This window comes from Convolutriloba macropyga, chromosome 2 (genome assembly GCF_964194025.1).
Source record: "Convolutriloba macropyga chromosome 2, txConMacr16.3, whole genome shotgun sequence".
NCBI classification, from domain to species: Eukaryota; Metazoa; Xenacoelomorpha; order Acoela; family Convolutidae; genus Convolutriloba; species Convolutriloba macropyga.
This window is the reverse complement of record NC_134469.1, coordinates 71,193,328-71,210,776: the sequence shown is the minus strand read 5'-3', so window position 1 is coordinate 71,210,776 and position 17,449 is coordinate 71,193,328. Positions and strand designations below refer to the sequence as shown.

The 17,449-nt window shown below is 36.2% G+C and overlaps 2 protein-coding genes across 4 annotated transcripts in view; both read right to left on the bottom strand.

Annotated features, from left to right (window-relative positions):
• The window catches only part of LOC142334674 (ubiquitin-fold modifier 1), a 286,602-nt gene extending 275,063 nt beyond the window's left edge, over positions 1–11,539 (bottom strand). The window contains exon 1 of the mRNA XM_075382895.1: positions 11,528–11,539. The gene's annotated coding sequence lies outside the window, so the exon portion shown is untranslated. The remainder of the gene's footprint in view (positions 1–11,527) is intronic.
• LOC142334673 (zinc metalloproteinase-disintegrin-like batroxstatin-1) overlaps positions 1–17,449 on the bottom strand; it is a 130,028-nt gene that overhangs the window by 26,598 nt on the left and 85,981 nt on the right. For all 3 annotated transcript variants that reach the window (XM_075382891.1, XM_075382892.1, XM_075382893.1), the window contains 2 exons: positions 4,692–4,776; positions 1,263–1,356 (listed from right to left, as the gene is read on the bottom strand). In XM_075382891.1, the coding sequence (XP_075239006.1) occupies positions 1,263–1,356; positions 4,692–4,776 (179 nt within the window). The remainder of the gene's footprint in view (positions 1–1,262; positions 1,357–4,691; positions 4,777–17,449) is intronic.

The window sequence follows — 17,449 nt, the reverse complement described above, 5'->3', positions numbered from 1 at the left end:
CAGACCATAAGTTATAGTTTGTATAACTTACCGTGTCCAATTCATCAATTGTATACGAATAAAATGTCTATAGAGGTTTTACTTCCCTCTTCATTTTTTGGCAATTAATAGTTTCGTGCAAAATCAATTGGTAGTCCAGAAACGATAGTATAAACATGCAATATATAATAATTTTTGAAATTAGGTGATTAATAATATTGAGTTTTGTTATCAGAGTTTTTTAATTTGCTTTTTCTTAAACAACTCAAACTAAACAAGAACACTGGTTTTATATACCTAAAAACTCGATGCTTGATTTTCAAAACGGCAAATAGGCACCAATTAGCTTGGAAAGCAGGTTGAAGAATGCATCTTGATTTTAGAAAGTTTTGTTTTCAAACTAACAAAAGTTTGGAAATACTTGGCTTTTCAAAATATCTTGTGAATTGTTTGTTAGCAATAAACATTAAACGATTTGGAGGTAAATTGTAAAAAAGGTATGTAAGTTGGGAGGATAGATTGACAACAAAACATGGTTGTCTCTCTTAAATGAGTAAGAACGGAAAAAATGGATGAGAAAAAAACGCCTTTATGTCGCCAATAAAAGGGGGCCTTTAAAGTTGAACTATAAATAAATTCAGTTATGAAGCCAGAAATTATGTATTGAAGAAAACAGGGCGCACATCTTTAAAATTCATTGCACGCCAGAAAAATACCCGGAGATATCACTCTACTTTACTTATTACATCGGGTTCATAATTTCATCACCTTTACTCAACTTCATTTGTTTGCAAGATAATTTCTCCATTATTTTTTATCACTTTCTCAATTTTTGCTATCGATTCTGTTATAATTGTGGCTGCTTTTTGGTGACCTCTTTAACAACGAAGCTCTCCTCAATCTCACTGATCTATTTTTGAGATTTAACATTAACCATTCCGACTCCATATCGAAAATTTTTATGCTGAGATCTCTCAACTGAGCATTGTTCAACCACGTTCTTGGTGCTATTTGTCTCTAATTGCTCAAAATTTTTATCGAAATATGTTGTCTAAACTTTTTTCAATATAGTGATATTTTTAGAACTATGACGCTCCATAATGTTTCTAATGTTTCAATAAATCAATGCTCCATAATATGAAAATTCGATTATCAAAGTTTTTGTTAACAGGGAAAGCTTCAACTATATTGTCCTGGCAATCCATTTTATGGACAAATCAAAAATTAGTCGCACTAAAATCAAGCTAAAAATTGATTAAGATTAGACAATAAATGGCACTTACTTGATCCGTCATGAGTGAGTCCCAGTATCTTTCCCAACACCAGTGCAATTGTATTTGGGGTTTCCTGTTGGTCCGTTGACTTGTCAGGATATATCTGAAACGAATTATGATGATTAATAGAACTTATTGAGGTCAAATCTACTCAGTTTTAGTCAGAGATCACAAAATACTGTAACTGATAGCTTTACAGGATGTATTGCTAGAACTAATTTGTTATTTCCGCAAAAAATTTCTGTTTTGAATCGGTCGACTTCTGCGTTAATTGCGTTCCTCAATTTGCAAGATTTACTATTGTCAATTTAGTTCCTCTATTTGCAAGAATAGGGTCTAAATTTGTACTGATTAACAAGTAAAGATTTTCAACTTCGAACAATTAGGTGATTTTGTGCCAAAAAAACATACACACACATATACACACACATATACACACACATAAACAAGCAGACACACACATAAAAACGAGGGCACGCGCGCACGCCAGAACGCACACGCACACACATAACGAGAGGCGGGCACACGCACACCAACACACACACAAACACACACGCACACACACGCACGCACGCACACACAAACACGCGCACAACACACACATCCACATACACACCAAAAGAAACATACAAAAGCACACACAGACACAAAAGGACTCACACACACACACACACACACACACACACACACACACACAAACACACATAAACAAACGAACACACATATATATACAAGAAGGCAAGAAGGCACGCACGCACGCACGCAAGTACGCACACACACACGCACACACGAACACGTACACACAAACACACACACATACACACACACACAGACACCTACAGGCATACAACTTTGCACACACACCCACGCACATTCACATATACACACACATTCACACACAAACACGCACGCACACACGCACACAAACACACACAAACACTTCCACTCATACACACACGCAAACACACCCGTAAACACCCACACAAACATCCCCACATTTACAAGCATACACACCCAAAGACACATACAAAGCACGCACATACACACACACAGTCACACTCACACAATATATTAAAACTCAGGCGCTGTGAATTTGAAGTTTCGACAGATTAGCCATTTTGTAAGGAAATTGAATCAAAATGATTAAAAAGTTAATTATTTATGAGGAAACAAAAATAGAAAGATACTGATGCTTACAAAATTTCTTAAAGCTTTTTAATTACTCTACGTTCTCTTTTTTCATGAATCAATTAATTAAATTCTTATTTAAGTTCGAGTGGCTTAATTTTGTCCACACTTTTGAAGAAATGGGAAACTACTGAGTACCGCAAAATTGACGGAACCTTTTTGATGAAAAAACTCCAATTAAAAAACGGAAAAAAATGATAATTTATCTTCACCCAAACAAACTCATATCAGCTGAAAAGTTTCAAAATTAGTCTAAAATACTTTTCAGATCAAAGAGACCGTTGTCAATTGATAATTACTTGCTTTTGTTTTTCAAGAACTTTATCTGGCTTTCATGACAGTTCCGATTTCGATTACAAAAGGTCCATTTGTTCACTTTCCTCCTTCGAATTAGTCCAACGTAAGTTATTATTTTTGATTTTCTTGTAGTCGCTGCCGACAGTTTTGCAGATTGTCAAAGCAAAGGCAGTTTCGCAGATTTTCAAGGCAAAAGAATTGATTTCAGTTATAATGGTTTTGTAAGAAAAAGTTGGTGGGGTGTGCTTTGAGAAAAAAAGAAAAACGAACTCTCAGACTTTCTATAGGAGCGTCAAAAATTTAACTATTTTACTACCGCTAAATTTTTTTATTGATGGATGCAAATCTGTTTGAAAATAATGGAGAACTGTCATAGGGTAAATCAAGTTCTTGAAATATTGTTGACCATTTCGTTCGTTGGTTTTGGAAGTTCGCCGTTAGTTTTGAATACCAAGACAAACTCTGCAAACTAATGTAGCGGATGTTCAAAAACTTACACAGAGTTAGTCGTAAAAAAAATTTAATGAATTTTCGGAGGTTTATGAATGAAAATTTTTATGTTTTATTCCTCTTAGAAGTCAGATTTATTTCATAAAGACTTACAACCTTTTTAATTCAGCTATTGTACGTTCCAGAGAGGTTTTTTTTTAAAAAACGCGTGAGTATAAATTTTTAATCTTTTCCATCAAAAATGAAACACGATAAGTGAAATTTGCATGCGTGAACACTACAGTCAGGTCGGAACGATGAATATATTGCATTTACGAAATTTGCGTATTAGTTTACAAGGAAAAGGGACTCAAGATTTTTGAAAATATCTGAGCAATACAGCAAAATAAAATCGATTAAATTATTTCTGTCTATTTTGCTTTGAAAACCTCCAGTATGTTTAACTTTGATTTTATTCTAAGCGCGTCCAATCTTTATTTTATGCAATCTAAGCAGAGCTTGCAAACGTTAGAAAAAAACATAATATTCGTTAGGGCTACTGATATACTAAATCGAGTGCGCTCTTTTCAAGATTGGTAGTTTTAGTATCAAAAAACTAACTTTGAAACTTTTTCAACTTAGATGACCACCTGTTAGCTCAGATTTGCTAAATGTTTATGAGCTGTATTTTTGATCTTGCCCTGATGTTGCGGAACAGAGTTACAGTATATTTACAAAACAAAAGTCATGTTGAAAATTGAGTTTTTTTGCCGATGACGATCAGTTTAAAAAGACCATAAAAAAGGTTCTTCTGGAATTTGTGAAATTGTTATTTTAGGATTAATTTTTGACTGTAGAATTGTGGACTGACTTGAAAAACATTTAATACAAAAAATGAAGACTTAATTAGGAGAACCGATGTTTCCGGTATCTGACTAACCAAATCAAGCATTTTTGTGTCTTTGGACTCTCTGCTAGAGAATCAGTTTTCAGGAAAAAAAACCTGATGATTTTTCACGCTTTTTCTGTAAATTGAAAATTTCTACTTTGTTATATATATATTATTTGCAGAAATTAATTATGTTTTAGATTCAATGCTTAGCTGCCTTAAGAAAACGATTATGTGATTTTTGAGTGTCATTTTGTCGACCGAATATTAATATATAGAGAAAGTAGTTGAAGAGAAAATGCAGTGACTGTTTTCACATCAACTGCAGGCACCATTCATTCAATTCCCTCTTGTTAACTTTGGTGTCAATCAACGATAAGAGGCCCTCGGGCTCTCAACTTGAGCCACATACAAAATTGAAACCATTGCGTGACCTATGGAAACTAACAATTTTTGGGATTCAATTTTAGCAAAAACTGACTATCAATATATTCCTACAATATCTTTTGGATAACACTATCAAACCATGAAACCCCCGCCCACTCCTCGTAAGGACGATTTTCCTAACACGATTTCTGTTCCTCCCCCCAACCAGTAAAAAAATTATGTCCGATCAATGAAATGAGCCAACTAACCCTGATGACCCCTGCAGCTCTCTGAGGATCGCAAATTGACCTGAAGTTGGCCGCATGTTCAAAAGGAACCACCACCTTCTTCCCTCTGAAATACAATATTTCTTCAGTTACAGAAAACAGACACGTTTCATAATACTTGAAATAGATACTTTTAAATTCTATATATTCAATGTCAATGTTAATAACACACTTCGAAGTGAGTGAGAATTGTTTAAAGTTAATTTCTATGAAATCTGTTCATAGAGCCAGGTGCCATTTTTGTCAATAGCTCCTGAGGACCTGGCAAAAATTGCTTCAGGGTTCTGCGATTTTTCTGATTTCAATTCTTTGGTCTCTCTGTATAACTTGTAAAAAAATAAAGGTGAAGACATGCTTAATCCCGAAATATTTAACGGGAATCGTAGTACCAAATGTGAAGTTGAAATAATTTGGTACGATAGGAATAGTTTTCTTTTAAGATATTGTATCTAATTGACGGCTATCTGATCTTCCGAATTGTATCATAATTTTGTTCGAAGTGTACTGTCGAAAACGAGAGGAATAAATATCTGGCAGTATTACTCTTTTTATTATTCTTTTTGATTATTATGCATTTTGAAGGTTAAACAAGTATCTGGAAAAGATTCCGCCTCGTAAACTATTCGACAAAAATCAAAACAAGCTTCATTTGCAAGATATTGCAAGATATGCCTCGTTGTTCAACTAGGGGTCCAGATGACCTGTTGATTGACGTGTTTATATTTTGACCTAAACATCTTAAGAGATACAAAAAAGAATTTGAGTGGCTCATCTTCAATACATCACGCTACGTTATTACAATTTGAATGAAGAATGTGACATTAATGTTAGTTTATGAGTTTAGTTTAGCGACATTTATCCTCGGCGGCTTTTGACTATATCGGTCTGTGAGTAGACAATTTTGCGGTAGTCACAATCATTTATGACACATGAGTGAATGATTTAGAGGATTCACTTCAAATCCACCTGTCCAAATCTAAACAAATCTGCACCATTCAAAACTGTGGCTATTCTTATCCATAATTCATCACACAATCTACTCTTTGTATCATTACGCATACATGGATATGGCAAATAACTTTTGATTAGTAAATGATATACATCACTTCTGAGCAAACAGGAGCTCAATGCACCCGGGGGGGGGGGGGGGGGTATGGGTATGTCTGTTACTTTTGGACGCAAAAACAAAATTTCTGCAGTTGTTTGATGACGTGTACAATCATAAAAACGTGATAAAAGAGACGTGATTGGATCTCAGAGGGGCCGCCAAGTCTGTACTGTTGGTACGTGACTATAATTTTGAAGGAAAAAAGTGTGTTTGGTACTTGACAGGATAGAAGGTTTCATTTGAATTTCTAAAGGAAAAACAATACATTTGATCTACTATTTTACTATTTGATAACTTTGAGCTATTACCAAAGATGAAAACGCTCTATCAATTATTTGTTCAAGTCATTGAACGTATTTTGATGCCAGATCCTGGAATATCTCTATTAATTTGCCTCCTTAGAAACGGTTTTCAAAAAATAAGTTTTGCACCAACAGATCTTTTTGTTCCGACCCCTCTTGAGGCGGGGGGAACTATATACTCAACTGTTTTTCTTTTGTTCAGTCAATTTTGGCCGATCGATATATTCATCGTAGAGAGTTGAGACTGGTATCATTAGAAAGCTTATCCAGCGTAGAAAATGGAATTAAAAAATTTTTTTAGATTTTTCTTTTTGACAAGGAGATATCGAGGTTTAAACTTTCGAGAAAATAAAGTGAATTCCGTTGATTTCATTCACCTTTTTTCGGAATTTTTGACTAAAATTTTGCCAATTTTGATCAAATTTAATAAATTTTTAAATGAAAATGTTGTTGATTTTAGGTTTAAAGACAAAATACATTGTCGGCTATTTTCATTGATTTTTTTTGTCACAAATTCCGGCTAAAAATTTCACAAAATTCAGACTTTTTCATCAAAAACAGCACGAAATAAGTTTCTTTAGTCCACTCTGATTAAATTTACAGGAAGTTCACACACAAACACCACTAACACAATCTTTGTAGACTGAAAAGGAGGCTAATTTCACTTCAACTTCCGTTGAGAGTGCTCTGCAAATAAAACTTTGCCGTTTTTTGCTAACTTGGTTCGTTGATTATCAAAAACGCAGCATTTACTTTTGATTTTTTAACAAACAAAACATCTATATCAATGACATTCCAAAAATTAAATACTCCTAATAGACAATCAACACTAGAAGGACTAGTTCTGTACCAATCTTGGACCGTTACATTCCAAAAATAAATCGGATTGTCATCAGTCGTTTTTTATAAAAAAAAAATCGATTTATATTTTTTATATTAATTAAATAACAGAACATTCCAAATCAAAGCCCACTAGTGATAGGTCCAATTGGCTTCCTAATTAGCTTCAAGTTAATTTATCTAGTTCATTGCTTGAAAGCTTAAGGTCGTTTTGACTTTCAAAATATTTGCTTTTTAAATAAAAAATGGCTTATTGAAGTTTGCCTACATTTTTCTCTTACTTTGGTCAACTTTTAGCTTAGTGTCAGCAATCAAAGAATGCTCCTTTTTTGGTTGAATTCGAATTTAGTCTTTATTGCGGTTTTACGCCTTAAGTTATGTTGTTCTGGCTTTGATACTACTGGATTTCACAAACTTTTTTTTTTAATTTTTAGGTATTTGCCCATTTTTCATGTTTTCTTTTTTCGTCACCTTTTTTTACGTTCAAAAGAACACAAAATTGATAAAAATTTAAATCCCTAAAGATATAGATTGTGGTTCTTTACCGCTTCGACAATACTTTCTCGAAGAATTTAAATGAATTTTTTAACTTTGTTTTTAGGTGTCGTTTTTACTTTGTTATTTAGTCGTATTTAATTTCCTGTACCATGACCCGCTTTGATTTAATTTTCCTGGAAGAGTAGATAAGCCGACGTTCTGATATTAGAAGATAGATAATGGCTTTAATGACTTTGAAAACAATTGTTTCCCAAAATGAAAAAAAATTATTTCAATTTCGCAATTTTGTTCCTTTTATTGTCTGTTTGTTACATGGTCTGTCTCGTTAATTAAAGGTTTAAAAGGACATTTGTTTTGTTGAGTGAAGGTGTCAAAAGGGACTGGTGTCACAAAATCTAGTGTTTTTAAAGAATTCGTTATGAATTTACTGGCTTCGACACTGGTTTTTCACAAAAAAAGTAAATTAATTTTCGATTTTTGTCATATTTGACGTTCTCTTTGTAGACGTAAGACTTGTTCTGGTTATTTGCAGGTCTCGGGGGCTTCCTTTGGAAGAATAAACGAGCCTATTCAGTTTTTCATTTTGTAATTAATGGCTTTCATGTCCTTGGAAATAAATTTTTTTCGATAAAAACATTATTTACATAAATTGGTCTAATTGTTACCTAGTTTCATTAATGAGAGGTCACATAATAAATTTCACGGGAAGGTGTCAAAAGGGATTGGTAACACAAAATCTAATTTTTTAAGAGAATTCTTTATGACTTTACTGGCTTCCACGCGGGTTTTTCACAAAAAAAGTAAATGAATTTTTAATTTTTGTCATATTTGACGTTCTTTTTGTAGACGTAAGACATATTCTGGATAATTGCAGGTCTCAAGGGCTTCATTTGGAAGAATGGACGAAACTATTCAAATTTTTGATTTTAAAATTAATGGCCCTTCATGTCTTTGGAAATAAATTTTTTCGAAAGAAAACAAGTATTACACAATTTTCCGTTTTTTTTCTTTTTGTCTAATTGTTGCTTATTTTCTTAAATGGGGAGCCAGATGATACAATATTGGTGTGCGACGAAGGTGCGAACATATTTTTGGGTCCAAAGTATGGCTTTACGGCTTCCAAAGCATTTTCTGGCAAGTTTTAATTCATTTTTAGTTTGTTGTCTATTTGTTGTTCTTTTTGTAACTGCATTGAAAATTGAATACCGAGAGTTCTTAATTACCTTCTATAGAAGCATTGGTAATTTTAAACCTAAGGGATATTTTAGTTGATTACTAATGGTTTTCTTTACTATAAAATTAATTGTTTTTTTTTACCAAGCTAATTGTTACCAAGCTTTATTATGAACTGGTGAATAACCATTTTTTTCTGGTGAATTACAAGTTATTTTGTTTATTTTCAGTTTTATCTGACGATATTTTGACTATGTTATTAAGTTTTGCTTTTTAAAACGGACATAAATTTTTTGATGTACTTAATGTTTCTTGTTGTTGTTTGATGTTGCCGTTCGTCTTCGCTCGCTTTCTTAATATCGGCATAACTCATCAATCTAATGCATCATTTTTTACTCCACCGAGTTATTTGCTTTGGAGGCTATCTTTTCGTTAATTCACCAGTTTTTTTGAAAAATACTTGAATTTTTTGTGTTTTTCTATCTGTTCCTCATTTGGTAGACAATTATGCCAAAATTGTGGATGAGCGGGGTCGGAACTTTATGTGCGATCGCACATTACCGAGCCGCCTTGTTTGATATAACTTCAACTGGGTTTATTTTTTGCAACAAGCTACTGATCTTAGTTGTGGAATTTTTTTGGTACTAACTGCTCGTTATCATCGTGAATTTCGGCTAGAAATTGATTGCTTTGAGATTGTAAATTTCTTCTGTTCTCTTTTTGCGAAGCTTCTGTTGAGATATTTCTTTGCCTATGATGAGCAAGTGTTTAAAAATTTTTGCAGTAAATATTAAAAATCGCTGACGAAAAGAAGCAAAAAATGAAAAACAGATGAAACAGAATGATTGATCGTAATATGATGACATCAGCTCCAGCCAATCTAAACAAGAGTTTGAAAGTTACTGAATATAACTTTTACACTTCAGAAAACAATCAGGGTTAAAAACACAAATGTTATGTAATTTCTTGAGTATAACCTGGAATGGTTTTGACCTGTTTCTCAAACAGGAAAAAAGAGAAAAAATTCAAACAGAGAATGTAAAGGAGACAATAAAAAACAATCCAACCCAAAATGCTCCAATCCCGCACATATTCCAAGTTTTCTGGCCTTAAAAAAAGAAAGAGCCATAATTTACACAAAGAGCTCTATTATGACCACCACGCACTAAGAGATTAATATAATGAAAAGTCATGAAACGTAGAATCAGTATCTGCCAAAATTGTTATTAACAAAAACAACGCAATCATTCATATGACAGAATCATTGATACAAAAAGCCGATCAAATTTCAATGGGGCAGTCTAATGCTATTACAGTTTCACTTTTCACCTTGATCCTGTGTGTGTATGTGTGTATGTGTGTGCGTGTGGGGGGGGGGAGTCTTTTTCATTCAGCTAGAGCAAACACAAGAAGAATACTAATTATTTCAGTCTTTAAGTTTCTTAAGAACCCCATTTTAAACTTAATTTTGTTAATTTTATCAACTACCTCACGCGCAATTCCGCTAAAAATAAATTAATTTAAACTATGTCAAGTAGATATCAGTTTTGTCGTTCAAATGCAAAAACTCAGCTTCTTCCAGTGCGTCGCTTAAATAAATTCTTACACTTTCGTGGCAGAAAATAACATTGTATAGAGTTTCGACTGTTTGTTGAAGTTCTCTAATGTAAGAAATAAAAACAAATTTTTATAATCCATGCGATATTTTCGCTGATCAGTGGCCGCTGAGAGCTCATGAACGTCTGGTGAGAGATGATTTCGAGCCCACAAAGGCGACAATCATGCAATTTTTTGTGCGACAATCAGGACTATTGTCGCACAAAAATTCTGGACAAGGATCTTGATTGAGTTTGATCATTATAGAATCTGAATATTTAGGGTGGAGGTTTTACCCTATTCACAATTCCACAATTGTTCCTAGAATCTATATTAGAGAAAACTACTGGACTGGATAGTAACTTCACAAAACCTACTACTCTTAACTAGACTGAAGGGTTATACCAGGCCCTCCGTTCAAGTCCTAAAGAAAGTATTTTCAGGCGCTATAGAACTGTAGTCAATTGCTAATAATAATGTTATTAAAATATGTTGATAATGCCTTTCTATGTTATATGATATTTTAGCTTCTAAGAAATGCTTTACAAAATGAAATAAATTGGTGACTCTAAGATTGAGAATTATACCAGGTCCTCAATTCAGTTTCTAATTAATCGATCAACCAATATACTTAAAATAAATAGTAGATGACGTGAAGAGCTCGTCGATGTTCACTCCACAACCCAACCAGACGAGTATTAACCAACTTGATAGAACGTTAAGATATTGCCCATCAGGTACTTCAGGTTACTGCAGACCTTTTTAATTGTCTACTTGGTTCACCATTCCATACTACATGGGTTAACTTAACTTGCCAAGTCTTCTACGAGCAGGCAGGCCTACCCTCAGAGTGGCTTCACTATGCGGTCTCCTGGAAGGAGCTTGGCCGATTAATACTCTGAGAAATCAATCGTCTTGATGTTGTCCTGGACTCGGTGCTGTCCTCCAGTCCGTTAACCTAACTTAACCTAATTATTGATTGGTTGATCATTACTTTACTAGTCACCAAACTAATTTAAGTCCAATAAATTGAAGCTAGATTGAGTATGATTTCAGATCCTTAGAGATGTAATGTGAAGTTACTAAAGTTGTACAAGTACGCTTTTGATTAAAAGAAAACCGAAAGAAACGATTAAGTTTTACCCAGTCCTAATTATTACAAGACTATGGTTCCTTCAAGACAACTAGTTACAAATGCCTATGAGTGCCACGTATCAAAGTGCTTAATAAATATCTACTAGATACCAGTTTAAACTCTACTAATTTATAAGAAAAGGTCCAAAAAGAGAAAGTAGTTGAAAATTTAATAAGTTAAATTAACGAAAAGTATAATTACCAGGGTATACTAGTTTCAACAATTATTACAAGTTCAGTACCACGACAAAGATCTGTTAACTCATTCCGAAATTTCGATTATCAGGACAATATAACTATTTTCAGACTGATTTTGGTTACAAAAATTGGCTAAAATTGAGCCGTATATATACTGCTAATCTATGTTTGGTTATGATAGTTTAGTCCTATTTTTACCAAATGTTCCGAATCTTTGTGAGAAAAATACCTTTTTGGGAAAAGTTTTCAGAAGGTCATTCATGACTTTGATAACTGGTGCCCCTAATTTGGGTTTCTAATCCAGTATTACGTGGGTGAGAATTTTGGTGTTCAATCCATGATATAATCTTTATCAGAATCAATATTTACTTATTCAACCATTCTCATCAGTTTAAATTTCTTTACCATAATTATCTTTGTACAGTTTCAAATTTAGAATTCGCTTTTGTGTTGGGAATAATTCAAGGTCAGTATTAATTTGGTTCTTTTCCGAAAAAAGCTTAAGTTTAACTTTCCATTCCTACATCCCACCCATCCGGACTAAACTATTCTCCTGAATAGTACAATAAAGTGAAATTAGAGTATAAGTATATAAAAGCACCATCACCATATTTTGGTACGACAGTTTTTTTTTTCTTTTAATCAGCGCTTGTCTCCTCATTTCGCATTCTCTCAACTAAGTTTAATCTCTCCTCAAACTGCATGTCAGTTCCGATATCTCGTTGATCATCGTTGGGCAAATTATGAATATGTTTCGTAGTGTTCTTGGACTGGTAACACTTCTTCCCTGTCCAGACAGCCAGAAGGACAAAAGCAAGACACCGTAAAGAGAAACCAAGCAGACCAGCCAGCTCTTTAAATGTATGCAGTGTTGACCCATGGCCAAAGGATTTGAAGTTGTTTTCGTCAGAAATTTGTTGATGGATTTTGTCTACCATCTCACTGACTAATTCAGGCGTAACATCAAGCGTAGGGACATCCTTGAGTGCCGATCTGATCCTATGCAAGATCAAGTTCCGACTCTCTTCTGTAGGCGTGACCGCTGGAAAGCTCGGGATGTCGAAAGCGGTATCCAGTAGTTCGGGAGTTGTGATTGTTGTTATTAGTCCACTGTGTTGAAGACAATATGCTGGATCGGGCAACATGACCAGTCCATTCTGCGGGTGAACCAGTTTTCCATTGCAGGGGGGATGAACTAGGCAACTTTTACAGGCTGGTACACGGTTTGAAAACTTTCTGCCCCCACTGTACGTTATGTTATAAAGAAATTGTTGATCGTCTGCCGCGTTGAGGAGGTACATAGAGTTCCCAAGGTAGATTGCTGTCGGTAAAATTGGCAATTCGGTTACTTCTCGTGTGCAAGTCTTCAAAGCAGCCACCTCGTGATTGTATAGGAGTGAAGTCAAGCAGAGTTGATCTTGCGCGCTCACTAACGCTACTGGCTTAGTGCAAAGTCTAAGCAATTGTGTCCCCCAACAAGACAGATAGTCCTCACTCTTCATTTCGGCATAGCTTTCTTCTCGCTTTGATACGATCAAATAGCTCCTTTCTAATTTTAGAGTTGCGGCCGTTGTTGTGTTCTTGTAGGCATCGTGGATTGGTTCACCACTGTACACTGGCACCTCCATTGTGCTTAACAGTCCGTGTGGATTGGAAAAAACATTTCTCACTAAGGGCAGGCTGTAAAGTAAACTTGAGTGGTCGTATGGGATTGAACACTTTTTGTCTCCCAGCTTCAGAGTTGTAATTATTTTCCGTAAATCCTCGTAGGGTACTAGTGCGGTTGGCAGTGTTCCTTTGGATAGCACTCCAATGCTTGTAATAAACATGTTTCTCTGTTCCGTCAAATATAGTGTTTGAACTTGCAACTCACTGTGCATAGCATTGAGAGTTCACGATACGTTGTTGATTGCACTTTGGGCGCCAAAGGCATACATAAAAACGTCAGACCTTCGATGATCACAGGCTTGGGCTTGTTGTATTTCTTCCATTTTTTTTTGAAGCATCTCCAGGTTTGTTTGCAAAATCTCAAAGTTATCCTTTGAATAGTTTAGCACTATTCGTGTGTCTTCATGAAGCTTCAAACTACTGCTGGCCATGACCTGAATAGACTCTTTTTCTTCGTTGTGCAGGTGAACCATTCTTGATCCCAAATAGTGCAACCGTCCTTCCAGTTGTTCCATCTTTCGCTTGGAGCTTTCACACAGACCAAAAATTGAGAGTAGCCTGCAGCCTGCTTTTTCCAGTAAGGGTTCCAAAGTTATCGCCGTCGCAGCTCTCATTGCAAACAGCAGTGGTGATCGTCTCTGTCGCTGAAGAGTGATAGTCTGGTTTACAAACGATGCTACTTCTTTGACAAGCTTTGTCCTTTCTTTCTCTGCTCTTTCGTATTCTGTCTGAATAGATGAGATTATTCCGTCAAAGTGGTGCTGTAATAGTGCGCTTATTTCTGGGTTGTTGCAAAACTGGGAGCTCTTCCATGTTTTCTGTTCCAATTGCTGAATTTTTGAAGAGAATTTATAAATTGGTCGGAGATCCACGTTCAACAGCTTTGGAAGTGGGACTGCGATATCCACAGTCAGATATGAGTCAGCCAATGAAACTGGAGTTTGAGGTTGGAAGAGAACATGCGCAGTAGTTCGTGCACTCTCCGCTGTTTGCTGTCGTACCGCAAGTATTAATATAAATATCACAAAGTTGTACATCTAAACACTACTATGGTTAATTACTGCGCTAAACCTAGATAGCATTTTTTCTGTATTAGAAAGAGTGCTAAATTCTACAAAAATTCCCCCAAATTCCCTGAAATGTATTCGAGCTAATTAGTTCTTTTCATAATACCGGTGTTACATTAACTTGCAAGATAGTTCTTTTTTTTAATTTGGTGCTATTCAAATATGTTTTACGATTGCCCCCGTCGTTAATAGAAATTTCGGGTCATCTTTTGATCTTTACATTTTTTTAGGCAATGCTATATAGAAAAACTTAATCAAGTTTCTTTTTTTTAAAGACATATATATATATATATATATATATATATATAAATATATATTATTTTTTTTATTCGTCATCGATTCCGAATCGTTTTGGGTATTTCACTGCGCGTCTTTCTCGAGTTTTAGCGATGGAGTTTACTGTTTCGTCAGTTTGGTTCCCAAAAGTTCTGCAAATGTTTTTGGTTTGCACATTTCCCTTTTGGCGCTTGCAGGTGTTGACTGTATTTCACTGAGGTCCCTCAAGACATTTTTTGGATTGTGTGGTCGTTGGGGCAGTGGTGTAGATTCAATCTCTTTGGCTGGTGTTACAAAAGGAGACTGGTTCTCTTGGGTTGTTGCGTGTTCCGGAGTGTTCGGTTCTGCTCCTATGTTAGTCTTAGTGGGCCTTTTAGTTGAATGTTCTCGCTCTGCAAAGAGATCGTAGAAAAAATCTTCGTCTTCGTCCATCCATTTGAAGGGACTCTCTTGTTTGGGTCGTTTTGATATAACTTCTGGAGTGAAAGTTTGATTGTTTACTTCAATGGGAACTTCCTGGTCATTTGTATTCCGGCGGCTGGGCCATTTCTCCTGATGTGATGATCTCGTTTCCATTCTGGGTAACTCGTCTTCCTCCTTCACAGGCTTCAATCAATTGTAGTGGACTATCTGCCATTTCTTTGCATTCGCATCCTTTGAAATTTTGTAATTGACCTCTGACGTCTTCTCAATGATGTTGTACGGTCCGTCCCATGGAAGGAAGAATTTTTTTGATTTCGCTTTGTGGGGTGCAAAAAGCCAGACTCTCTCTCCCGGCTTCAATTCCTCTCCAAAAACGTTTTTCTGATACATATCTTTCTGTCTTTCTTGCTTGTAACCAAGTGTCTCTCCAGCATTCATATGTGCTTCTCTGAATTGCTCGTTGAGCCATCTTGCGAATTCGTATTTGGCAATTTCGTGACCAGGTGCTTTCGGGAGTAGCAAGTCAATCGGTTATTTGCATTCTTGTCCAAACACAAGGGAGAATGGAGTCTGTCCTGTTGTTTTGTGTACGGTCGTATTATAGACGAAGTTGAGATAGGGAATCATTTGATCCCAGCTACTTGGATTGTTTGCGCAATATTTGGAAATAACATCCGCAACAACTCTGTTGTGACGTTCTACCATACCATTTCCCTGCGGGTGATATGGAGATGTTCTTGTCTACTCTATTCCAAAAATTTTGCACACTTCCAGTAGCAGTTCGCTGCAGAAGTTTGATCCTTGATCGGTGTGTAGGCAATCAGGTGCTCCAAACGTCAAAACCCATTTCTCCACAATTGCTCTAGCAACATCTTCGGCCGTAGTTCTTTCTAAGGGAACGCAAACCACGTATTTTGTAAAGTAGTCCGTCAACACGAGTTTGTATTTTGCACCGCTTGTCTTCGCTCGGGTAACAGGACCTAGGATATCTGCTGCCACTTTGCTGAATCGGATCCCAACGTTGATGGTCTGGAGAGGGGCTATTCTTTTCTTTCCAGCGGTACTTCATGCTTGACACAGGGTGCAGTTCTCACATTTTCGTTCAATGTCTTTTCTCATATTGGGCCACCAAAACCTCTGTCTTGCCCTGTCCAAGGTTTTTTGAAAAGCAAAATGGCCTCCACTGAGTTTTGAATCGTGAAGTTGTTCCAAAACTGTCTCTCTGAGTCCCTGCGGTACTACAAGTTGTTTTTGTGTTGTATTGCTTCCTTCTACATGCCACTTCCTGTACAGCACGCCATCAGTCAGTTCCATCTGGTCCCAAAGGCCCCACATCGCTACTGCATCTTCTCCTTGTGCTATTGCGTTTGCCTTCTTGATTTTTAAGTCTCTCAGCGGATTTTGGTCTGGATGTTTCTCAGCGTTTGCCCATTGCAAGATGAGACGTAAGCAGGGATCGTTTCTTTGAGTCAGTCTAAGTAAGTTTACGTCTTCTTGAAATTGGATACTCATTGGTTCGTTCGTGTCCTCTGCTGTAACTAAGTTAATTCTTCCGAGGGCGTCTTCCAAAGAGTTAGCTGATGGGCAACTTCCAAACATATCCAGTCTCTCAGCTTCAGTTAGCTCAGGTGTGATGCTGCACTGTCTTGACAGTCCATCTGCATTCCCGTGCTTGTCTCCTGGTCTATGTACTACTTGAAAATCAAACTCTTGCAGTCTTTGTAGCATCCTGAATATCATCCCGTCATTGTTTTGTCTAATTAACCACTGTAGTGATGCATGATCTGTTCTGAGCACAAATTGAGTTCCCCAAATGTAAGGCTTGAACCATTTCATCGCCTGAATGACTGCTAATGCTTCTCTTTTTGTTGTTGAGTAACGACATTCTGCTGGGGTCAAAACTCTGCTTGCGAAAGCCACTGGGTATTCTACTCTATCGACAATATTCGAGAGTACTGCCCCAAGACTGTTGTCACTTGCATCCGTGTCCGCAATAAAAGGAGAGTTGTAGTCCGGATGCTTGAGTACTGAGCTATCAATCAAAGCCGCTTTCAGTTTTTCGAACGCATTATGGCATTCAGGGTTCCAAGTGAAACGGCTGTTCTTTTTTGTTATCTGGTGAAGAGGTTTCGCTATCCCAGCGAAGTCTTTGATGAACCGTCTGTAGTAACTGCAAAATCCAATAAAAGACCTCACTTCGGTAACGTTTTCTGGTCGTTTCCAGTCCCGTACTGCAACGAGTTTGTTTTCATCTGGTGCAATTCCCTCTGGGCTGAGTTTGTATCCCAGATAGGTTACGGATTCTTGAAAGAGGCGGCATTTCTTGGGTTTGAGTTTAAGATTGGCCTGGCGAAGAGTGTGAAAAACGAGGCGCATGTGTTTTTCGTGTTCCTCCACATTCCTACTAAACACCAGAACGTCGTCCAAGAAGATGAGGACGAACGAGAAGAGATATTC